Raw genomic sequence first — 25,405 nt, 5'->3', positions numbered from 1 at the left:
TCATTATGCATCTATGCTGCACATTGTGGTAAATCTATTTGCACAGCACTATGCACTTACTGTATGCAGCCTGTATAGCTTATTGCGGATAGGAATCTGGCTGGCATGCTATTTTATGGGATTTTCTTTTGTCTAGAATCCTTACCATTAAAATAGGGCTTGGTTTAAGGAAGTTTTTGTGGGAAGCTTTGTGCTCCACTATTCATTTAGTACGCATTCCTTTTATATTTATGCTTGCCTTAGCATTATGCTTATATATTGATGTATGATTGGATTCAGATATACTGTATATGTCTTTTTGAAATCCCTATGTACCTTTTTAAAGCCCGCTTTTTTGCATTTGTTACCCTCATTTATACGATATCATGTAACATTTGTGTAATGTTTTTTAGTATTTTGTTGAAATAAAATTTGATTTATTTATTTTAGGCATATAACTTCCCATTTTCTTTTGATATATTTATGATTGGAAGTGCCTTTTATTAGGCAATTTAATATTTGTGATGTTCTGGTGTTTTTAATCTTGCAGAATTTGTGCCCCATTTCTGCAACTACTATATATATACTATATATACAGTGTACATTTAATATGGTCTTGCTTTTAATACATTTAGGAGGCCGCAATGGCACAGAGAATATAAAAAACATAGAGTAGGACTGCCCCATATGAGATTGCCTTGGCGTGGCGGGGTAGCTAAAATGATTGATCAATTTTTTGCTAAATGTCTCATTTTGAAATACAGTTAGAAATTAATATGTGCATATGCACTTTATGTATTGCGTTCTGACCACAAGCAGCGCTGGCTTCTTTCCTTTTTTACTATATAAATTAGTTTACTTGTGTTTTTTGCTTGCGTTTTAAGCGTGTTTTTTTACGTGCGTTTTTATCACATTTTTGACACTGTGGGTTTTGTCTCTTCTTGATGTGTCATATTTTAAATAAAGCTGCTTTGTTTTTGTTGCTTCCTGATATTTGGCTTTGACAAAACTTTCCAGATTTAGTCATGTGTGGATTACATGCTTTTTTTATGCTTTTACAGGGCAGAAACGCATTAAAAATCCATGTGCGCTTTTTACGTGTGGATTTTTCACATCTAATGCAAGTCTATGGGTAAAATCTGCACATAAAGCTCAGCCCACCCACAAGAGAAATTGATTTTGAAACACGCACCGCAGTTCAGTTTACGCAAAGCTAAAAAGGACAGTGGCCATGAGATTTCTACAATTAACATCTACTTTTCTGGAACCATAAAAAGCTGCATTTTTGAAACTGCAGCATCAAAAACTCACCAAATCACATTGTGGGCACACAGTCTAGAAATCCTATGATTTAAGAGTCAGATGTTGAAAGTATACATGAGTGCAAGTGATTAGTGAAACATCTCAAACTCAAATTTGGCATGGAACACAGAATTTAAACAAAAAAATAGATTTGCAGCTAATTAATCTGTTCCAAAGCCTCCAATTGCCCTGAAAAAACATGTATAAGGCTGGGATCATACGAGCTATGAGGCAGTGACCCCTGTTACAGCTAGGGGGCACTGTATGTTCTCCCCAGGATACGCACAGAGGTGTATGAAGGCCATATGCATGCATGGCAGTCACGGGAGTAGCTGTGACTGCAATGCAGACTGATAATAGAAGTGAGTGTTAGTCTTGGACATGTTAGTGTCCAAGGCAGATGTACGGAAAACCTGCTCTGGATGTTTTGTTTGAAACAGATTGCAGTATGATAGTGTTGCAGTCTGTTGCATTCCAGATCCAGGTTTTCCATGTGGCTGAAAGCCACAGGTCTCTGTGATAAAAGCCCTGCAGGAAAGGGTTAGTGAGTTCAGACTGAGTGAGTCTCAGGTGTGTCAGGGCCAGAGTGAGTTGGTGCTTGTTTCTGTGCAGAGCACAGGACAGAGGTGAGCCAATAGGCCTGGCATTGACAGTATACACAGTGATGCAAGTCGTCCACGGTAACTGGTCTCGGATGTGGACAGTCCTGTGCCCGGAGGTGAACTGGAGGTGGATGTCCTGTGCCTGAAAGAGTACTGGCGTGTAACGATTGCAAAACACATGGATATGGTGCCCGGCTGTGAGCCGGAGGATATCCTGGACTGTGTACGGCTGTGTGAGTAGAGACTGTGATACAAGCGGTGCAGGACACCCACGGGAACTAGTCAGAGGAGGACTAGCGTGTAGTGACTGCAATCTAAAGGATGCTGTGTACTATGTAGTGCTATGAACTGGTGTGAATTTAACACTGATAATATGCACTGAAGTTATATGCATTTGTGTGGATTGGAACCTTTTCTGTGTGAAGATAACACATTAAAGAGACTTTTCTGTTTGAACTTTGTGAGTCACTGCCTCATCACTGTGTACGGTGCTACTGCTGCCTTACAGAGCGTATACAAAAATCAGCCACATTCTCTTCCAGAAAAGTGGGACTGTTTTTTTTCTCACTTGTCATCCGTGTGTTGTCTGTATGAAATAAATTTTTTTACTATTAATTGGCTATTGTTCTTTTTGAAGACCATTTCCATTTTCCCATCTTACAAATTGTCATGTATCTGTAAAATTTGGATGCTATACTGATGGTCTGTTTTTCTCAAAGTGAATCTTATTCGGAGTCAAATCGCAGTATGCTGTGGAATTTTTCCTCATGCCAAATGCAGCTGAGAAATAAAATCCAGATTCGAACCACCTCATTAAATAACATATGAAATATGTGCTATTATTGATTTTATTGGATTGCACTCAGCTGATTATATGCTCATATGAGTGAGCCCTGACAATTTCATCCTTCCCATGGGGTTCCTTTGGGATCTGTTAGATGGAGTCACTAGCATAAAGTCTCTCGAGGTAGCCTTTTTTGAGGTCTGCAAAAAATCTGTAGTGTGCGCGTAACTATGCATATTTTGTTAGGCAGTCACAGAGTTAAATTTTTTTTTTCTTTCGGGAATATTGGAGAATTGCTTCTCCATAAATGCAAAAGAAGTCTGAGAGTGAATGGAAGTTGCAATATAACCACAATGATCAAGCAAGCAGCAGCTGGGAGATATGCATCTATCACTGGCATTGTCTAACAGGCAAAGTGACTCTCACATTTAAATCCATATTATTCTGTTTTTCTCACACACTAATCTTCCCTGCTGTGCTGTCACACACTATCTGTACAATTACTTCAGTGCTTTCTGGTTTTCTCTCCCAATCTCTATTTCTAAGCTGGGAGCTGAGAATCCTTTCACTTTCCAGGTTCACTCTAAAATGGCTGCTGAATTTCCTGTTTCTGCTTTTATACAGGCTGTGTTAGTCGCTCCTGATTGTTTTTGTTATACTAATTGATATAATACCACTGCAAGACATTATGGGAAAGCTGGCCTAGTCTCACCCAAGGTCAGCGATCGTTCTCTGGCTAAGGCTGCTTTTACACTTGCCGTGTTTTTTGCGGCCCATTTTTGCGGGCCTTTTTTGCAGGCTGAATTGCTGTAATTTTCACGGCCTGCCACAAAAATGGGCCACAAAAATCTTCTCGGATCGCCGTTTTTCTGGTTTGGATTAGGTTTTGAAAAGTACACATCAAAAAAAGGACCCGGCCTTTCTCCAGTGCCACATACCTGAATGAAAACGATGATTCTCTCCAGGTCCATCTCGTGTCTCTGCAGGCCTTCGAAGTGATAAACAGGAAGTACAGGGGAGTGTCCTAGTAAAAATACGGCGCTCCGCAAATATGGTCTTCACGGTGTACCTCAAAATCAACACACTGAGCAAGCTTCCGTTGTTTTTGCGACCCCATTGATTTCAATAGGGCCTGTGTCCGTAAGCCAAGAAAAATATCGAGCAGGCTCAATATTTTTTCACGTCCATAAATACAGCCCTCACAGCCATACGGCGAACGGCGCTTCGAAGAATTTTTACAGCCTGTTTTTGTGACCCCATAGAAATCTATTGGGGCTGCAAAAACAGCCCACAAAAACACGGCAAGTGTAAAAGAAGCCTTATGCAGTCTCCTGCATGTATAAAATGGTGGTGGCCATGTAAAACAATTTGTGCAAAGCGAATCACTTATTGTTCAAATTCACTGACTTCAGAAAATTCTTGAAAGTTCAACACAAATTTGATTAAATAAGAATCAATTTATTCATCTTTAATGGGTGTCCGAGTTTTCATTTATTAAGCTGCAAACTACTTTTCATAGCTTCCTGTGGCCGGTGGATTGCAACTGTGTACATTTTATTCTAAAACACTGTGGCATCTCAAGATAAACTTACTATAACCCCCCCCCCAAGGTCTGTGTCTTGGCTGGCCAGTCTGAGGTGGGTCCCCTGTTGTCTTCTCCCTGCCTGATCTATTTGACTGACAGTTCTCTCCCTATGTATAGACCTGTCAGTCAACTGAAGCAGGGCAGGATTCCACCTCAGAGTAGTCAGTCAAGACAGAGGGACACCAGCCGGCTTTTCAAAGTATGCTTAATCTCAAATGCCACTGTGTTTCAGAGTAAATCATTCCTGGCTGTAATCATGCTGTCATTATCCCGCTGCTTACTGTGTCCTAGGGACTCACTGATTGACAGCTCAGCTGTCCTATGCATTGTTGTCAGCATTTTGAGTGACAGGTCAGCCATCCTATAGTATGCAGAGGCCTGCTGGACGGGCTGTTAGTTTTGTGCATGGGATTTCCTGGCCTCCCTGTTAGGCCGGGATTGATTGCTTGTCCATTTGGTTGGCTTGCTATGCGTGGACTATTGCCAGTCATAGCTTTCAGCTCAGTGGTATATTTGCTCTCTGCTCGGAACTCCGATATTCTGATCTTTGTTGCCGGACCTTGGATTTGCCTCTTGACTACATGTTTGTATAACCTCTATTGCCTTACGCACTCTGACCTTAGAATTCTGATCCTGGACTGTAACATGACTATGCCTTTGTCTCTTTCCTCGGTCTATAACATACCCTCCTGGCTCTAGACCTCAGACTCCTTGACTCGTCTTTGGGAAGTGACTTAGCATCATACATGCATCCGGTTTATGATTCATGCTGCCCATGTTTTGTGGTAGAATTAATCTGATGACAAGATCCCTTTAATGTAGTACAATCCTCTTCAGACTAGAGGGGTTCTCCAACAAATCTGTGTGCTGGAAGTGGAACCAAATTATCATTCGGAAACACTTCTAACAAAAAGGGACTTTCTAGAGCCTACAACTCCTCTGTTATTCTGCTTCGCAAGTCCAATACAGATATTCCAAAATAACTATTGAGATCAGACACTTAAAGGGGTTGTCCAAAACTATTATTTTACTATGAGCCTAAAAACTAACAGGAAGGGAGATGCTAACAAAAGCAACTGTCTGTTCTACCTGACACTAGTGCAAAGCGATCACTTACTGTTCCTGCCGGCGATTCAGCTGCTTCACATCAACAGAGTAGCTCTTCTTCTTCTGGGATGCTCTGTTGACGGGGCATGACTGCTGACATCATGCTAATTGACATCGGGCTCCCAGCAATTAGGCAGTGGAGAGTCGGCTGCCAATCAGCTTGACATTGTGACATTTATAGTCACACCACGTCAACAGAGCAGAATAGAAGACACTGCTCTGTCAACATGACGTCAGCGGAAGCCTTTGAATTACCAGCAGGAGCAGTCTGTGATCGCAGAGATCGGCGCCAGGCACAACAGGCAGTTAGTTAGCAATTGCCTGACTATTAGTTCTTAGGCCCATAGTGAAAAATTAAATAGTCCTGAATAACCTGAAAAATTAACTAAGGGTAAAAAAATATAACCTTTATTAAATATCCTGAAAAAGTAGAATGAGCACCACAAACTTATTAAATAATGAAAAATTGTAAAGAAAAAAATAAAATGAAAAAGGTAGTAATGGCCTCCTCGAGAGTGAAGTTATCAAATATAAATAGATTGGACTACCTACACGTGGTGTCAGATATATATTTATTAGGGTATGTGCACACGCTGCGGATTCTGCTGCAGATCCGCAGCGGATTTGGCCTCTGCGGATCTGCTACAGTTCTGCAGACAGTGTACAGTACCATGTAAGTCTATGGGATTTACAATTCGCGGTGCACATGCTGCAGTTTTTTCACTGCGGAAAAGCTGCGGTTTTAAATCTGCAGAAAAAATTGACAGGTCAATTCTTTCTGCGGATTCCGCTGTGGTTTGCCACCTATTCCATTGTCCAGGTGTTAAACTGCAGGGAAAAACCGGCCAATTTACCTGCAGTTTTACCTGCGGATCCGCACGGAAAAATCTGCTGGCGAATCCGCAGCGTGTGCACATAGCCTGATATATTCTTCGCTCAGGGCAATAGTCTGTTGTAACACAGATTCCAATATTTCAAACTCTGAATTATTTTTTTTGCTGTTTAGCTATTTCAATTTGGGCCTTTAGTTTTTCAGTTGTCTCCTCAGGTGTCTTTTTTTTCTTGTTTATCGAGCAAACGCATTAAGCGGATACAGTTCCCGGTTGCTTCTTTATCCCATAGTTCTAAAAATTCTGGGGTGCATGCCCTTCTTGCTAGTATTAACTGAATTGTAAGTCCTCTTGGGACTATGTTGTGCTCGATATAATTGTCCAAAGACGTACTGATAGGGAATTTAGATTGTCACCACTGTCCCTGATGGGGCTCACAATGTGTGCAAACTGTAAAACGCTGCGGAATATGTTAGCGCTATATAAAAATAAAGATTATTATTATTGTCCAAACTCTGGACAATTGCAGTTGTTATACCTAGGGCTTATGCAATATTAAGTATTTATTTAAATTTGAGATTTTCCACTATTTTCTAGGTGTTACCTGTACCATTTGTTACAATAATCCAAAATACCCTGATTTTTATATATTTTATCATGGGAGGAACTAGGATCCGCTAAAGTCATGTCTGATACTCCTAGGGGTGGGGGAAGCATTTTGCTTGTTCACATTATTTGTAAATGGGGTATTTGTCTCCTTTATTGCCCTGAGGGAAGAATATCTATATATCTGACACCACTTGTAGCTAGTCCAATCTATTTATATTCGATGACTTCATTCTTGATGAAGCCATTGCTACCTTTTTTCATCCTAGTTTTTTGTTACAAATTTTCATTATTTAATAACTTTGTGGTGCTTGTTCTACTTTTTTTTAGGATATTTCGTAAAGGTTATATTTTATTTACCCTTAGTTAATTTTTCAGTGAATTGTCTTGATTAGAAATAACTTTGGGACTTTTTTTTAATTCAATTTTGTTGACATAGTCCTGCATAACCTCTATAAACATCAACCAGATAACATTCCAAATGTTAGAAAAATATCAGTGCATTAATGAAATATCATTGATTATCATGGACAAACACTGACAACAAGGATGAAAAGAGGACAAGACTTTTACTAAATAAATTAGCCCTGCAAAAAAGGAAAGGATTCAGATATTTCATCCATGCAGTGGTGAGTTTCTTCCAAGTATCAGAATCCTTTAAAATTCCCATTTTCTTCTTGTACCAGCATCCAGTATTTCGTCCATTCTGATTACTTCTGACTTTGTGGCCTTCAAAATAGAAAAGGTTGCTAATAATAAATATTTGCCTGAAAACCAGTAGACCTAGAACCGTGTCTTCCTATTAGATTATTTGGTACGGTAACTCCACATTGCCACGGGGCCATTTGTATTCTTTCAGGCACTTACTTGTGTCTACTTTTGTTTCCAATACAAATCTGTAAATGTACAGCCATAAAGTCATTTTCGGGTGGTTCTTTTATGCTTTTTAGATATAGATCTCCAGTATTCCTTTTTTCCTTTGTGATTTGCTCCTTAATTCTTTTCATCAAGCATTGATATGTGGACCTATCTGCAAAAACCATGATGAAAGTAAGTTAACATCTAGTGATCTCCTTGAAAGCTTTACAGTGTTTCCACAACAAAGTGCAGAGAACGTGTTCCCTTAGGAGTTGTTAGATTTCGACTAGCGACTGAAGATCATTTAAATACAGTAGATCAAGAACACAAGCGCTAATGACACCTTGTCACGAGTGTTGTATTAGGGCATAAATGTAGCCAGGAATAACATCAAGCATGTACAGAATAACCTAAATAGTTTTATGCTATGTGCAGATGAGTCCTTCCTTTTCTTCATGGTTCAACGTATTCTGATATGTTCAGTTCAAAATGACCAGCTTAATAATACATAGTCACATAGATTGAAAAAAGACCTAGGTCCATCAAGCTCAACCTTTCTCCACCAATTGTACATTTTGTCACTAATTTAACTATAACCTGCAATGTTCTATGTACTGAGGAAATCGTCCAGCCCTTTTTTAAAAGCTGTTGTAGTGTCTGCTATGACTAGTTCTTGTAGTTGGGCATTCCACAGTCTGACTGCTCTAACTGTAAAGAACCCTTTCCTAGTTAGGCCTGTTTCACACATCAGTTTTTTTGTGTCAGTTAAAATCCGCCCAAATGGCGGAAAGCGGATCCGCCGAATGAAGAATTTTAAAGGAACCGCTGCCCGGGAAGGAGAGAGAGAGAGAATTTTTTTTTGCCCACCAGAAATGATTTCAGGGTTAAATTTCCACCTGACTTCATTCCTCCGGGCATGCGCACTATGAAAATGCGGATCCTGCAGTACAAAAAACGTTATATGGTCCGTCCAGGCATCTCGGCGGACGCAAAAAAATTGACGGATCCGCAAAAAAAGGATCCAACGGATGGCCATCCGTCAAGATCCGCCGGTAATGCAAATCAATGGGGAAAAAAACGGATCCGCCCAAAAAAATGGCGGATCCGTTTTTTTGCAAAAACGGGGGATTTTGACCGATGGTCAAAAACGGAAGTGTGAAACAGGCCTTAGCTGTCGGTATCGCCTTTCTTCCATCTGTAATGAATGCCCCCTGGGCCTCAGTATAATCTTTGAAAGGAATAACTCATGTGCCAGTCCTCTGTACTGACCACACATACTGTATGTATGCATATAAATGAGATCTGAGACGTCTTTGTTCTAAGCTAAGCAAGCCTAACTTTTTAACTTCTCATCATATGAGAGGCCTTCCATACATTGTAATAATCTAGCTGCCCGCCTTTAAACTGACTCTAACTTCTGAAAACCCTTTTTAAAATGTGGAGTCCAAAACGGGATCCTATATTCTAGATGTGGCCTCACAAGTGATTTATAAAGTGGTAATAATACATTGGGATCACAGGATTTTCTCTCTTTTCTACACCCTAAAACCTTGTTTGCTTTTGCGGCTGCTGCCTGACATTGAGCACTAATGCTCAGTTTAATTGTAACCAAAACAATCAAGTCCTTCTCCTGTTCTGTAGACTCAAGTATACGCCCATTAAATGTATATGCGGCAATAGTATGACTCCGTTCTAGGGGCATTACTCTTCATTTATCTACATTAAACCTCATTTGCTAAGTGTATGCCCAATCAGCTATCTTATCCAGATCGTTTTGCAAAATTGTAGCGTGTAGGTCAGATTTTAGTATCCTGCATAGTTTGGTGTCATCAGCAAAGGCTGACACTTTCCTCTCAATCTCATCCACTAGGTCATTAATAAATAGGTTAAAAAGAATTGGTTCTAGCACAGATCCCAGCGGTCCCCACTGTTGACTATATCCCATTTAGAGAATGTGCCATATATAATGACTCTTTCTTTGCTCATTTAGCCAATTATGAGGTACAATATCAAATGCCTTTGCAAAGCCAGATAAATCATATCAGCCACTTTGCCAACATCCATATTTGCACTTACCTCCATAGAAACCCTACATGTTGGTTAGACATGACTTATTCTTCATGAATCCATGCTGGTTGTCAGTTATTATATTATCTGCAATATATCTCTGCAGGTCATCTCTTATAATGCCCTCAAAAACTGTCCACTACTGATGTCAGGCTTACCAGATAGTAGTTACCTGGATCCACCTTCTAACCTTTCTTATATATCGATACTACTGATGAGCGCGCATACTCGTTGCTTGGGTTTTCCCGAGCATGCTCAGGTGTCCTCCGAGTATTTTGGCGTGCTCGGAGATTTATTTTCTGTCGTCGCATCTGCATGATTTGCACCTGCTAGACAGCCTGAATACATGTGGGGATTCCCTAACATGTATTTAGGCAGGGCAGAAGCTGCAAATCATGCAGCTGCGTCGACAGAAACTAAATCTCCGAGCACGCCGAAATACTTGGAGGACACCCGAGCATGCTCGGGGAAAACCCGAGCAACGAGTATACTCGCTCATAACTAATCGGTACCACATCAGCCCTCGTCCAATCCTGTGGCACAATCCCTGTTACAAGAGATTCAAAGAGTCTGTCAATTACTAAGCTCAATTCCCTCAGTATTCATGTATGAATGCTATCTGGTCTGGGGGATATGTCAATGTTTAATTTGCTCAGCCGCAAGCATACTTCTTTTTGTGTTAAACGTGTTAAACTTTGATTTTTGACTTATTGAAATACCACTGGAACAAACAGGTCATTGGTGAACATGCATGAAAAGTGTTTGTTAAATATCTCAGCCACTTCTTTGTCCTCTATAATTATCCTGTTATTGTCTTTTAATGAGCCAAAACCATCTGTTTTTTTCTTTTTGGCATTGATGTATTTTGATGTCGCTGGTGATTTGTTTCTCTGTAGATAACTTTGCTAGCTTCAATTCTTTTTTACACTTCTTATTTAGATCTTTATACTCCTGAAATGCTATTTCTGTATTATCAGCTTTCAGGATTTTGAATACCCTCTGTTTTTGCCTTATTAAACTATGTACTGCCTTATGTATCCATAATGGTTTATTTTTATTTCTTGAAATTTTATTACCAGAGGATATAATTTTTCTACAGGATTCTAGTAGTCATTCCTTAAACATGCCCGATTTATGTTCGGTATCCCCAGTTACCATGACATGGTCCCAGTCTACTCGATTAAAGTCTTCAATTTCTTGACATTCACTTTCCTTAAGTTCCAGGTTTTTGCATTTCCCCTTTTGAATGTTTGATTGAAAATTACATGAAAACTTTCCATATTATGGTCACTACTTCCCAAATGCTACCTGGCTTGTATATTTGAAATTGCATCTGGTCTATTTGACAGAACCAGATCCAGCAGATTACCTCTCTTGGTTGGTTCATCTACCAGCTGAGAGAGGTAATTGTCCTGAACTGCAGATAAGAACTTGCTGCTTTTAGTACAACCAGAAGATTCTATGTCCCATAAAATTCCCCATAAGGGCCCTATTATTTGCTTCCTTTTTAATTTGTTGCAGCATTTCATCCTTTACCTGTTCAGCTATTTTAGGAGGCTTGTAGAAAACTCCAATTAGCAGCTTTCCATTACTGCCATCCCCATGTGCATTTACTGACTCAACATTGTCGCAGTTCCCCCCAATGTCATCATTGAGCTCAGATTTTAAGTTGGATTTTAAGATAATACACACCCCTCCACCTTTTTTGTCTTTCCTGTCCTTCTAAATGTAGTGTAGCCCTCTACATTTGTTATCCAGTCATGGCTTTCATCGAGCCAGGTTTTTGTGATGCCCACCACCACATCGTATTCTGGGACTGACCTAAGAGTCTCCAGTTCATTTGTTTTGCTGCTTGCGAGACTTCTTGCATTTGCCAGCAGACATTTAATACTATTTGCACATTTGTAACTCTTACTCAGCTCCCTACTATCCTTGCATTTTCCAGTTCTCCCTACATCCTCATTGACCCCTAATGTCTCACTCTCTTTGTCTATTCTATCCCCTTATTAGCACAGAGTTAATTTTGTGAAACAGTTGTGGCCAAAAGTATTGACACCCCTGCAATTCTGTCAGATAATACTCAGTTTCTTCCTGAAAATGATTGCAAACACAAATTCTTTAGTATTATTATCTTCATTTAATTTGTCTTAAACGAAAAAACACAAAAAGAATTGTCCTAAAGCCAAATTGGATATAATTCCACACCAAACATAAAAAAGAGGGTGGACAAAAGTATTGGCACTGTTCGAAAAATCATGTGATGCTTCTCTAATTTGTGTAATTAACAGCACCTGTAACTTACCTGTGGCACCTAAGGCTGGTTTCACATTTGCGCTTTTGTGCGCAGTGCATCGTGCGCACCCGTGCGCATGCGCACTGCGCACCTATGTTTAACATGACGTGCGCATGTTTTTGCGCACACTTGCGTTTTCGTGCGCATGCGTTTTTTTGTCTTTTGCGCCAGGTGCGCCAGACGCAACATGTTGGATTTTTTGGTGCGCCCTGTCTCGGCAAAAAAACGCATGCGCACGCTTGCGCACGGAATGCGCAAAAACAACACATTGAAGTCTATGGTAACGCATGCGTGCGCATGGTCTTGCGCACGGTTGCGTTTTTTTACGCATGCGTTTTTGAGTGAAACAAGTCTAGAATGTTCTCTAGACAATGGAAAAAACGTCACACTTAAAAACGCATGCGCATAAAAAACGCCAACGCATGCAAAAAACGCATGTAAGGCTAGTTTCACACTTGCTTTTTTTTGCAGCGCGTTTTTCCCGCAAAAAAACGCATTAAAAAAACGCATACAAATGCATACAAACGCTGCGTTTTTTTCCAGCATTTTAATGCGCATGCAGGAAAAAAACGCAGCGTTTTTGCGCGTTTGTATGCGTTTTTTGTGCGTTTGCGTTTTTTTACAGATTTTGGAAAAACCCCACAAAAAAGAAAAAACAACCATTCAACAACACACAAGACCAATGGGACTTCATTGTGGGTGTGGTATGTTAATATATATACACCCTGTCTACAGTATTCTTCACATTTGCTTGATTCTTCTCGTGACCATGGATCTGCGCTGGAAGAGTTTTCACTTCAACTTGGATTTGGACATCGCGATGGCTCAGGCGTATGCAGTTGCTTGCCATGAACAAAGGAAGAGAGAGAGGCAGCGAAGACGGCGGCGTATGTGGATACATCCGATTGTTGAACTCCGGGAGAGCCGTGGGGCATACCATACCCTCTACAGCGAGCTCCAGTCAAACCCGGAGAAATTTACAGATTATATCCGGATGTCCCACGAAAGTTTCATGGATTTGCTTGCTCGTGTCCAACAATCCATCCGGAGACAGGACACACAGCTCCGTCGTGCGATTCCTCCTGAGGAACGGCTACTGGTGACATTACGGTATGTTTTAAAAACAAAGGGGTGTGGTCTGATGTTTTTTTTTGTAAATTTAGTATTCAAAACCTTGGGTAATTAGTTTTCGTGAATGTACTAATATTTTTTTTATAGTTTTTAAAAATAATATACATAAATATTAATTTTACTTCTTTGTCTGTTCACAGATTCCTGGCGACTGGAGAAACCCTATCCTCACTACACTTCCAGTACCGTATTGGAATCTCTACCTTGTCTGGAATTGTTGCTGACACCTGCCGGGCTCTCTGGAATGTTCTTTGCCCAGAATTTATGCCCCTGCCCACCGCTGAAAAGTGGATGGAAATTGCTGACAAATTCTGGACAGTATGCAATTTTCCCAACTGTTTGGGAGCTGTTGATGGGAAACACATACGGATCATCAAACCCCAAAGAACGGGATCTGAGTACTATAATTACAAAAAGTACTTTTCAATAGTACTCATTGCAATTGCGGATGCCGGATGTATGTTTGTAGCAGTGGACATTGGAGCATTTGGCCGTGGTAATGACTCGCAGGCTTTTAAAAACTCAGACATGGGCCGGAGGTTGTATGGCAACCAATTTAATTTCCCTATGCCACGGCCTCTTCCTCACACCGAAGCTCCGCCACTGCCCTTTGTAATGGTTGGCGATGAGGCTTTTCAAATGTGCGGAAACTTACTGAAACCCTACTCCAGCCGGGACTTGGACCACACCAAAAAAATTTTTAATTACAGGCTGACCAGGGCCAGAAGAACTGTCGAGTGTGCTTTTGGGATTCTTGTTTCCAGATGGCGAATTCTGGGCACGGCCATTAATCTTAAACTTGAAACAGTCGATGAGGTGGTGAAGGCCTGTGTGGTTCTACATAACTTTGTGATGGCTAAAGAGCACCCGACCTTTGAACTGGACGATGATGCTCCTAACCCATTGCCTGAATTCACTCAGCACACTCTCAGGTCATCCGTTGAAGTTGGCCAAATGAGGGACAAATTTGCGGCCTACTTTATTTCTGATGTAGGACGGGTGCACTGGCAAGATGAAATGGTGTAATGTTGTTGTTTATGGTAATAAAAATCCTTATTTGATACCATTACTGAGTGCACTATATTTTTTAAACTCCGATTAATTAAAAAACTTCCCATGTATAACTGAATTTTGTTATGTTCACACACCTGGGCAGGTAAATACACATACGAGTTAAAATGCAGCATTGCTAGTCTGCGTGAAATATATTGGAATGAGCAAAGCTGCAGGCCATGAATCAGGAAACCATTTTTTTTCAAGATAAAATTGTGCAAATAGTTTAAAACAAAGTATGTGATTTTCTCAAAACACAACACTCAAAACCCAACCCCAATGAAAGTCCATGGGGAATACAAGTCAGCATTGAGTGGATGAATGTAATCTGCTCCATTAAAAGTTATTACACTAGGCCTTTGAATTGACTATACTAGGCCGTGGTATTTCAAATATGAGTATACTAGGCCTTGGGGCTAGTAGTATATGTGAAATACCACGGCCTAGTATAGTCATACCAAGGCCTACTGTAATAACTCGATTTTTAACAACTAGCATCTTGTTTCACCAAAAACAAACTGGTGAAACTAGAAAGAAACTTATTTTTTAGACAAGTTTCAACAGTTTGTTTTTCATGAAACCAGATTCTATTTTGTAAAACTAGAGTTATTACACTAGGCCTTGGAATGACTATACTAGGCCGTGGTATTTCAAATATGAGTATACTAGGCCTTGGGGCTAGTAGTATATGTGAAATACCACGGCCTAGTATAGTCATACCAAGGCCTACTGTAATAACTCGATTTTTAACAACTAGCATCTTGTTTCACCAAAAACAAACTGGTGAAACTAGAAAGAAACTTATTTTTTAGACAAGTTTCAACAGTTTGTTTTTCATGAAACCAGATTCTATTTTGTAAAACTAGAGTTATTACACTAGGCCTTGGAATGACTATACTAGGCCGTGGTATTTCAAATATGAGTATACTAGGCCTTGGGGCTAGTAGTATATGTGAAATACCACGGCCTAGTATAGTCATACCAAGGCCTACTGTAATAACTCGATTTTTAACAACTAGCATCTTGTTTCACCAAAAACAAACTGGTGAAACTAGAAAGAAACTTATTTTTTAGACAAGTTTCAACAGTTTGTTTTTCATGAAACCAGATTCTATTTTGTAAAACTAGAGTTATTACACTAGGCCTTGGAATGACTATACTAGGCCGTGGTATTTCAAATATGAGTATACTAGGCCTTGGGGCTAGTAGTATATGTGAAATACCACGGCCTAGTATAGTCATACCAAGGCCTACTGTAATAACTCGATTTTTAACAACTAGCATCTTGTTTCACCAAAAACAAACTGGTGAAACTAGAAAGAAACTTATTTTTTAGACAAGTTTCAACAGTTTGTTTTTCATGAAACCAGATTCTATTTTGTAAAACTAGAGTTATTACACTAGGCCTTGGAATGACTATACTAGGCCGTGGTATTTCAAATATGAGTATACTAGGCCTTGGGGCTAGTAGTATATGTGAAATACCACGGCCTAGTATAGTCATACCAAGGCCTACTGTAATAACTCGATTTTTAACAACTAGCATCTTGTTTCACCAAAAACAAACTGGTGAAACTAGAAAGAAACTTATTTTTTAGACAAGTTTCAACAGTTTGTTTTTCATGAAACCAGATTCTATTTTGTAAAACTAGAGTTATTACACTAGGCCTTGGAATGACTATACTAGTCCATGTTATTTCACATATGACTATACTAGCCCTTGGGTTGGTTTTTAACATGTATTTACCCATCAGTGTGTGTGAGCGGCGCAAACAACATTAATGAAACTTATTAATGGTGAACCACAAATGTAAATTTATTTTTTATCACAAAAAAAAAATTTAAAAATTATTTTTTACGGCGTTTGGGGGCAGATGGTTTCAATTTGGGGGTGTGCAGGGAATATGCAACACTTGCAGTTGAAGACGGTGTTTGAGGGGAAGGGGCAACAAAACTTGTGGGGGAAGGTAGTCCAGTTAAGGGAATTAAACTTGGAACACTTGTAGGAGAGGAAATCTGTTCAGTTACATTAGTTGTAATGGCATGTCGCCGTAGGCTTGTGTGCCTGGACCGACTTTGGCCCAATGCCCGCCTTGATTGATTTCGCCTTGAAGTAGGGGCAAATATGGAATGTAGGTCCCCCGTCTGCTGGTATGGCTGCTGCTGCTGAGGTGGCGGCTGCTGCTGCAGAGGTTGCGGCTGCTGCTGAGGTGGCGGCTGCTGCTGAGGTGGCGGCTGCTGCTGAGGTGGCAGCTGCTGCTGAGGTGGTTGCTGCTGCTGAGGTGGTTGCTGCTGCTGCTGAGGTGGCGGCTGCTGCTGAGGTGGTTGCTGCTGCTGCTGAGGTGGCGGCTGCTGCTGAGGTGGCTGCTGCTGCTGAGGTGGCGTCTGCTGAGTTGGCTGCTGCTGCTGAGGTGGCTGATGCTGCTCTTCTTGTTCAGTGCTCGTCCTTGCAGGAGGACTGGTGGCGGCAGTGATGGCCCAGGTTTGCAGAGTGGTGGTGGCAGGGCTACTACATGTTGTTGTAGCGGCAGGGCTGTTCCATGTTTGCCTAGTGGTGGCTGAGCTCCACGCATGCATGGGATTGGCGGTGGTGCTCCAGACAGGAGCAGCGCTTGCCATGGTGGTGTCGGTGAAGTGACCAGCTGCACTCAGACTTGTGGTGGTGTAACGGTGGGTGTCCAGCCTTTGAAGAGAGGTGTCCGTGCAGTGGTATGCAGCACAAGTCGGTAGTGAGGTGAAGCGAGTCAATGGTGGCACAGGTGGAAAGGACACCACTGACTGCTGACCGTACCGATTATGCTGCATAGCCTGCAAGAAAGCATTGTTGCAGGCCTGCAGCACATTCAGCTGTTGATCAGGACTAAGGTGTTCCGCCATGCCCTTTTCAATCTTACTAAAAAAATGGTGTGCTGGTCTGTTGAGGTCGGCCTCCAGACGGTCAAGGCGCTGTTCTACAGAATTGAAGCGGTGTTCAAAGTGGTTAAAACCACGTTCCATCAGTGCAAAACCGCTTTCAACTCTGTCGGACAGTGACTTGAGGCTGGAATTAAATGTCTCGCTCAAATGCATAAACTCGGGCAAGACATTCCTGTCCAAGGCCCTCTGCCGCTGGCGGGTAGTGCCCGCATAACCAGTGGCAGAGACCTGGGACAGGGGAACACCTGATGGCCCAGCTTCCTGGTCACCAGCTGTGTGTGTGTGGGACCTGCAAGGTGCTTCCTGGCTGTCGGATGGCTGGGACGGGTCAGAGGACGTCCGACGAAGGACCGCTCCAGGGCCAGGTTGCAGGGTGCTGCTCCAGGTGCTGTGGAAGAAAGGAAAATCATTACTACCATGCCTTTACAAGAAGCATCAGCTGTGGATTAGAAAAACACAGATTAATAAAAATAAAAACCCAAAATGTATAATACTTACGATCTTGTGGCAAGGACCGGTCTTAGGAACTGCAACGCGTGATAGTGACGGTATCTAGTTCTGGTCCTTGACGCAGATCCACTGCGAACCTGGCCCTCAGCACGAACATCACTGTTGAAGCGGTCCTTGATCGAACGCCAACGTGTTCGGACTTTGTCCACTGTTGATAAAAAAAAACAGTGCCGTCAAGTACAACAGTCACTGCTTCACAATTTAGCAATACAATAATCAAAGCAGTCACTGTACACCCCGATGACACTGTTGGGTTTCCTGCTAGAATACACCTAGCACGAAACCCAACAGTGCCGTCAAGGACAACAGTCACTGCGGCACAATGTAGCAATACAATACTCAAAGCAGTCACTGTAGACCCCGATGACACTGTTGGGTTTCCTGATAGAATACGCCTAGCACGAAACCCAACAGTGCCGTCAAGGACAACAGTCACTGCGGCACAATGTAGCAATACAATACTCAAAGCAGTCACTGTAGACCACGATGACACTGTTGGGTTTCCTGCTAGAATACGCCTAGCACGAAACCCAACAGTGCCGTCAAGGACAACAGTCACTGCGGCACAATGTAGCAATACAATACTCAAAGCAGTCACTGTAGACCCCGATGACACTGTTGGGTTTCCTGCTAGAATACGCCTAGCACGAAACCCAACAGTGCCGTCAAGGACAACAGTCACTGCGGCACAATGTAGCAATACAATACTCAAAGCAGTCACTGTAGACCACGATGACACTGTTGGGTTTCCTGCTAGAATACGCCTAGCACGAAACCCAACAGTGCCGTCAAGGACAACAGTCACTGCGGCACAATGTAGCAATACAATACTCAAAGCAGTCACTGTAGACCCCGATGACACTGTTGGGTTTCCTGCTAGAATACGCCTAGCACGAAACCCAACAGTGCCGTCAAGGACAACAGTCACTGCGGCACAATGTAGCAATACAATACTCAAAGCAGTCACTGTAGACCACGATGACACTGTTGGGTTTCCTGCTAGAATACGCCTAGCACGAAACCCAACAGTGCCGTCAAGGACAACAGTCACTGCGGCACAATACAGAGCAGGGAAATACTCACTAAACGCCTTTTTGGCGGATGCTGTGGCGCTGTCCCAGCCATCCATCAACGCTGCGGCCACCTCATTCCATAGCCGCCGTGTCACCACATTGTCCTTGTACAGCCGGTCACGGCTGTCCCACAACGGCGAACGCTCCTGGACCAGGCTGATGAGCTGCTCATTATCCAGGTAGACGTCTTCATCCCGTTGTGGAACCTAGACAAAACACATTCATTAGAATAATCAAATTTAAATTGACTAAAAAGTTACAAAAAAAGAAAAAAAAAAAGAGTAAAAATAGAAGATAAAAAAAAAAAAAAAACATTACAAATCATTTGATACTTACATTACGTATCACCACCGGGACTTGGCTTCGCTGCTCCTGCTGTTCGCCCTCACTATTCCCGTCCGCAGATGATGATGACGATGTCTGAAAGTTGAAAAAAACGTAAGAGATTTGGAGAAGCAGCAGATATACTTACCAGATGCACGAAAATAATCACCTCACGGTCTGCTTGCGCCAATTCCTGCCGCGATGGGGAATACTCCGATTCTGAAGACATACTGCATGTAAAAATAATAAAAATCATTAGTACATACATAATTTAAAAGGACAGGCATATAATGTAATATACTCACATTCTTCGCTGATATAATGTGTTCTTGGTTGAATGTCTGCTCTTCAATCTGTCTAGTGTAGTAGTGGCAGAGTTTTGGCAGGCACCTCCTTTATATAGCCTTTTTTTTTTGGACTTTAGAAGATTCTAACTAGGATAAAAAGTGGACACCACCCAAAAAACGCTGCGCTAAAAAAGCGCATACCTGCGCATGCCAGTGCGCACGTATGCGCATCCATAGGCTATAATGGCCATTTTTAGCGCAAAACGTGCGCATACGTGCGCATGCGATTTTTTCAAGGGCCAAAAAATGCAACATGCAGCGTCTGGAAAATACCATCGCACACCCCAAAAAAACGCAGCGCATGAAAATCGCATACATGCGCTTACAAGTGCGCAGGTATGCGCACCCATGTTAAATATAGGGGAAAAATCGCATGCGCACGTATGCGTTTTTTTCCAGCGCTAAAAAACGCAAATGTGAAACCAGCCTAAAACGCAAACAACTCTGCGTTTTTTTTACACATCAGCGTGCGCATGACGTTAAAAAAATGCGCGTTTGTTTTGCGTTTTTCTTTGCGTTTTTTATGCGCCCGATGCGCTGCGCAAAAAAACGCTAATGTGAAACTAGCCTAACAGGTGTTGGCAATAACTAAATCACACTTGCAGCCAGTTGACATGGATTAAAGTTGACTCAACCTCTGTCCTGTGTCCTTGTGTGTACCACGTAGAGCATGGAGAAATGAAAGACCAAAGAACTGTCTGAGGACTTGAGAAACCAAATTGTGAGGAAGTATGAGCAATCTCAAGGCTACAAGTCCATCTCCAAAGACCTGAATGTTCCTGTGTCTACCGTGCACGGTGTCATCAAGAAGTTTAAAGCCCATGGCACTGTGGCTAACCTTCCTAGATGTGGACGGAAAAGAAAAATTGACAAGAGATTTCAATGCAAGATTGTGCGGATGTTGGATAAAGAACCTCGACTAACATCCAAACAAGTTCAAGCTGCCCTGCAGTCCGAGGGTACAACAGTGTCAACCCGTACTATCCGTCGGCGTCTGAATGAAAAGGGACTGTATGGTAGGAGACCCAGGAAGACCCCACTTCTTACCCCGAGACATAAAAAAGCCAGGCTGGAGTTTGCCAAAACTTACCTGAAAAAGCCTAAAACGTTTTGGAAGAATGTTCTCTGGTCAGATGAGACAAAAGTAGAGCTTTTTGGGCAAAGGCATCAACATAGAGTTTACAGGAGAAAAAAAGAGACATTCAAAGAAAAGAACACGGTCCCTACAGTCAAACATGGCGAAGGTTCCCTGATGTTTTGGGGTTGCTTTGCTGCCTCTGGCACTGGACTGCTTGACCGTGTGCATGGCATTATGAAGTCAGAAGACTACCAACAAATTTTGCCGCATAATGTAGGGCCCAGTGTGAGAAAGCTGGGTCTCCCTCAGAGGTCATGGGTCTTCCAGCAGGACAATGACCCAAAACACACTTCAAAAAGCACTAGAAAATGGTTTGAGAGAAAGCACTGGAGACTTCTAAGGTGGCCAGCAATGAGTCCAGACCTGAATCCCATAGAACACCTGTGGAAAGATCTAAAAATGGCAGTTTGGAGAAGGCACCCTTCAATTATCAGGGACCTGGAGTAGTTTGCCAAAGAAGACTGGTCTAAAATTCCAGCAGAGCATTGTAAGAAACTCATTGATGGCTACTGGAAGCGGTTGGTCGCAGTTATTTTGGCTAAAGGTTGTGCAACCAAGTATTAGGCTGAGGGTGCCAATACTTCTGTCTGGCCCATTTTTGGAGTTTTGTGTGAAATGATCAATGTTTTGCTTTTTGCTTCATTGTCTTTTGTGTTTTTTCATTTAAGACAAATTAAATGAAGATAATAATACCAAAGAATGTGTTTCCAATCATTTTCAGGAAGAAACTAAGTATTATCTGACAGAATTGCAGGGGTGTCAATACTTTTGGCCACAACTGTACATCTTTTCCTACTTTTTGGAAAATGGGTAAATTTAGTTGCGAAGGAACTGAGCATAACCACCAAGCTTATCATAATTTAGGCTAAAAAAAGTGCACATTTTTTGTGGTGGTGCACAGTTGCTGAAAGTGCACCAAAGTTACTAAGAAGTGTACTCTTCATCAAGATTGGGATACAAGACTGGCCTATGTGTCTATAAGTGGTCACCAAATGGTTGGCATGTGAACATCAGCCTGTCAGATGTTTCGCTAGCATGTTGGAAGAATGCGTTGAATTTTGTATTTTGCAGAAATACTGAACTTTGCAGAAAAGTAAGGGTCGATACATCTGTACATTATAATATATGCCTAGCTAACTGTCACAATGTATTCCACATTCTACATTACTGGAACAACTAATTTGCTTTCTTTGTGTCTTTAAGGTTCATGGTTTTCACCCAGAGTGTTATCTCCAGCTGGAAATCAAGGTTGAAGAAAGAAAATGCCTGGATAAGATGAGCAGGCAACCACATCCCGAATTTAGAGGTATGTTCACACATACAGTGTGTCCGTAAAGTCATGGTGTACTTTTGACCAGTCACTTGAAAGCAACAAAAGACGATATAAATGTGAAATTTGCTCCAAGTAAAAGTAAAACTCTCCCAGTTTCATACCTATTCAGTGCAGTGCGATGTGGGCTCCATTTGTTGCCCTACACACATCCAAACGATAGTGAAGTTCTTGCCACACACGGGTAAGGACGTCTGGTGTAACAGAGTGAATAACGTCTGTGTTTCAAGTGATTAATGTCGTTGATACGTTCAATGTACACTTGTTGCTTCACATAACCCCATAACTAGGAGAGTTTTACTTTTATTTGGAGCAGATTTCACATTTCTATCTATTTGTTGCTTTCCTGTAACTGGTCAAAAGTGCACCATGACTTTACAGACACACGGTATATACAGTTACAAACTAAAGCAAAAGAACAGTGCAATAAAGTCCAAGATAAATTGTGGTTAAAAAATCACAAATCTTTATTTAAATTCCAGGTGAAAATAGCAAAATGAGGTTAAAAGTGACACTGAAAGTACAACAGAGTAATGGTGAACAGGGCTCCAGAAGGAGATATCATGATCAGTATCAAGTGAACCTGGTTAGTGTGAAAAACAGACGGTCACTAGAAAAAAGTCACCAAGGGCTGGTAATACATAGGTGGCCAGCATGACAACAGTGAAGGGAAAAATCCCAAGCTGAACACCAAGATATAAATTAGAATTGTTATACAGTGCCCATGAGACCATGAGACAGATAGGCTAAATTAAATGCATACCAGGATGGAGGAGACACTGTTCACCACATTCTGAAACCCCAACGTGCGTTTCGGAAAATGTTCCTTCCTCAGGGGACACCCTGAGGAATTTATATCTTGGTGCTATTTTGCTATTTTCACCTGGAATTTAAATAAAGATTTGTGATTTTTTTTTAACCACAATTTGTCTTGGACTTTATTGCACTGTTCTTTTCCTTTAGTTTGTAATTATGTTTGCAGTGTGTCCGACACTGTTTTCTCAATGAGCCAGAATGATTATTTTTATCATCTCTACTGTATAAATATCTATATATGATGTCACCTTGTTTTGGCTCATTGTGTTGTCATTTTGGCTTATTACTGTATATACAGTGCGGAAAAAAAGTATTTAGTCAGCCACCAATTGTGCAAGTTCTCTCACTTAAAAAGGTCAGAGAGGCCTGTATTTGACTTTTATATACATTTGTATAAAAGTCGGCATTGAGCGGATGACATTCATCCACTCAATGCCGACTTTTAATCCCCATTGACTTGCATTGGGGTCGGGTTTCGGACGAAACTCCAACTTTTTTTGCCCTAGTCGGACCAGTTTCATCTGAAACAAATTTTGTTTCATGAAACCCGATCCGACCAAAGTCGCTCAAGTCTACTAACCACAGTTAGTTACTATGCCCGGGCAGCGCCGGGCTCTTCAGCTAGTATCCTATAAAAACACAATTTTTCCGGTATCTTATTGTAATATCTATTGACGTATTCGCTCTGTCAAGCTTTTTTCTTTATTTTTCTAGTTTTTGTACTGCTTCCTTTTACTTGGTCCTTTCAGCAGTATATTCACACACAGCAGTTTAGTTGCAGGAAATTCTGCATCTGTCCAATTTTTTTGACTGGCGCTTTCACAAATTCATGCAGATAATGTGAATACAACCTCTTTCCAGATTTATGGGAATTAAGTCTCCTTGGCTATGTAATGTGCTAGAATACATCTATATTTACAGTGGGGAAAAAAGTATTTAGTCAGCCACCAATTGTGCAAGTTCTCCCGCTTAAAAAATGAGAGACCTGTAATTGACATCATAGGTAGACCACAACTACGAGAGTCAAAATGAGAAAACAAATCCAGAAAATCACCTTGTCTGATTTGGCAAGATTTATTTTGCAAATTATGGTGGAAAATAAGTATTTGGTCATTAACAAAAGTTCATCTCAATATTTTGTTATATATCCTTTGTTGGCAATGACAGAGGTCAAACATTTTCTGTAAGTCTTCACTAGGTTATCACACACTGTTGGTGGTATGTTGGGGGGCCCAGCAGCAAACACGTCACCCCAACTCCCCCTGATAAAGGCATCTCCAAAATGCGTGTCGGGGTGGCATGGGAGCTGCTGGCCCCCCCTTCTCTCTCTTCTAACAGTGTCTACTTGAGGTATGCATGTTATAACTATATTGAATATATCTTATGCACCTGTCTACCCATAAGTACTGCTGTGCTTCTCTTGCATGCTTCAGATGTTTAGCGATCACCAGATGATTGAGTTGTATATTTTGGGGTATATGGTCTGTAGTGTTCTCTACTGAGTATGGCTATAATCCAACAATAACTAGGATATTCTATATTGACCATTAGCAGCACACTTCTCGTTCTTTGTATACTGCACATATGCACTTTGTGGTCTTCCCCTCCTTTACCTGTTCCCTTATTTTTGAATGTCAATAAAGCATTTATACTTTTTCACTATTCTTGGGCTATATGATTGTTTGTCTCTTTTTTCTTGGTATTTATTTGTGTAATTATCCTGACGATTCGATTGGAGGCAGCAGAGTGCTTGTTCCTGACAAGTTACCGTATATATTCGTGCATAAGCTGAGTTTTTCAGCACATTTTTGTGTGCTGAAACCACCCCCCTCGGCTTATACATGAGTCATTGTGACAAAAGACTGTTGGGGAGGGGGAGCGGCGGGTCACAGGAGGCAGGAGCCGGTGGCTGCGGTTGTGACTGTGCCCGCTGCTAAATAGAAATGAATATTCACTGCACTGGAAAAGAATATTCATTTCTCTTATAGTGCACAGTTACAGCTGCAGTCGCCGGCTTCCAGCAACTGCCAGGCTGTCATGGGTGCACGCTCATTAAGGTAATGGAGAGGCGTGGAGAGAGGTGAATATTCATTCCCTTAACGAACGGGGACACGTGATCGCCCGTTCCCGGGCGCTGCTGTCACCAGAACAAGATGCTGCGAAGGTGTGCAGGGAAGGTAAGTAGGATGTTTTTTTTAAAAATGCTTTTCTCATGGGAGCCATGCATACAAGGATAGGGGTGAGGGCCCACAATTAAAAGGATAGGGATGAGGAGCCATGCATGCAAGGATAGGGATAAGGAGCCATGCATACAAGGATGGGAATAAGGAGCCGTGCATGCAAGGATAGGTATAAGGAGCCATGCATACAAGGATGGGAATAAGGAGCCGAGCAGAAAAGAATGGGAATAAGGAGCCGTGCAGACAAGGATTGGAATAAGGAGCCGTGCAGACAAGGATGGGAATATGGAGTCGTGCCGACAAGGATGGGAATAAGAAGCCATGCAGACAAGAATGGAAATAAGGAGCCATGAATACAAGGATGGGAATAAGGAGCCGTGCAGACAAGGATGGGAATAAGGAGCCATGCAGAAAAGAATGGGAATAAGGAGCCATGCAGACAAGGATGGGAATAAGGAGCCATGAATACAAGGATGGGAATAAGGAGCCGTGCAGACAAGGATGAGAATAAGGAGCCATGCAGAAAAGAATGGGAATAAGGAGCCATGCAGACAAGGATGGGAATAAGGAGCCA

General features: G+C 41.7%; 1 protein-coding gene across 1 annotated transcript in view; it reads left to right on the top strand.

The window, feature by feature from the left end:
* The window catches only part of VIPR2 (vasoactive intestinal peptide receptor 2), a 183,029-nt gene that overhangs the window by 18,523 nt on the left and 139,101 nt on the right, over positions 1-25,405 (top strand). Inside the window, exon 2 of the mRNA XM_073581615.1 lies at positions 21,709-21,811. Coding sequence (XP_073437716.1) covers positions 21,709-21,811 — 103 coding nt within the window. The remainder of the gene's footprint in view (positions 1-21,708; positions 21,812-25,405) is intronic.

This window comes from Dendrobates tinctorius, unplaced genomic scaffold (assembly GCF_039654945.1).
Source record: "Dendrobates tinctorius isolate UK_male_01 unplaced genomic scaffold, ASM3965494v1 ptg000070l, whole genome shotgun sequence".
Classification (NCBI taxonomy): Eukaryota; Metazoa; Chordata; class Amphibia; order Anura; family Dendrobatidae; genus Dendrobates; species Dendrobates tinctorius.
This window is presented reverse-complemented; position numbering and strand designations above follow the sequence as displayed.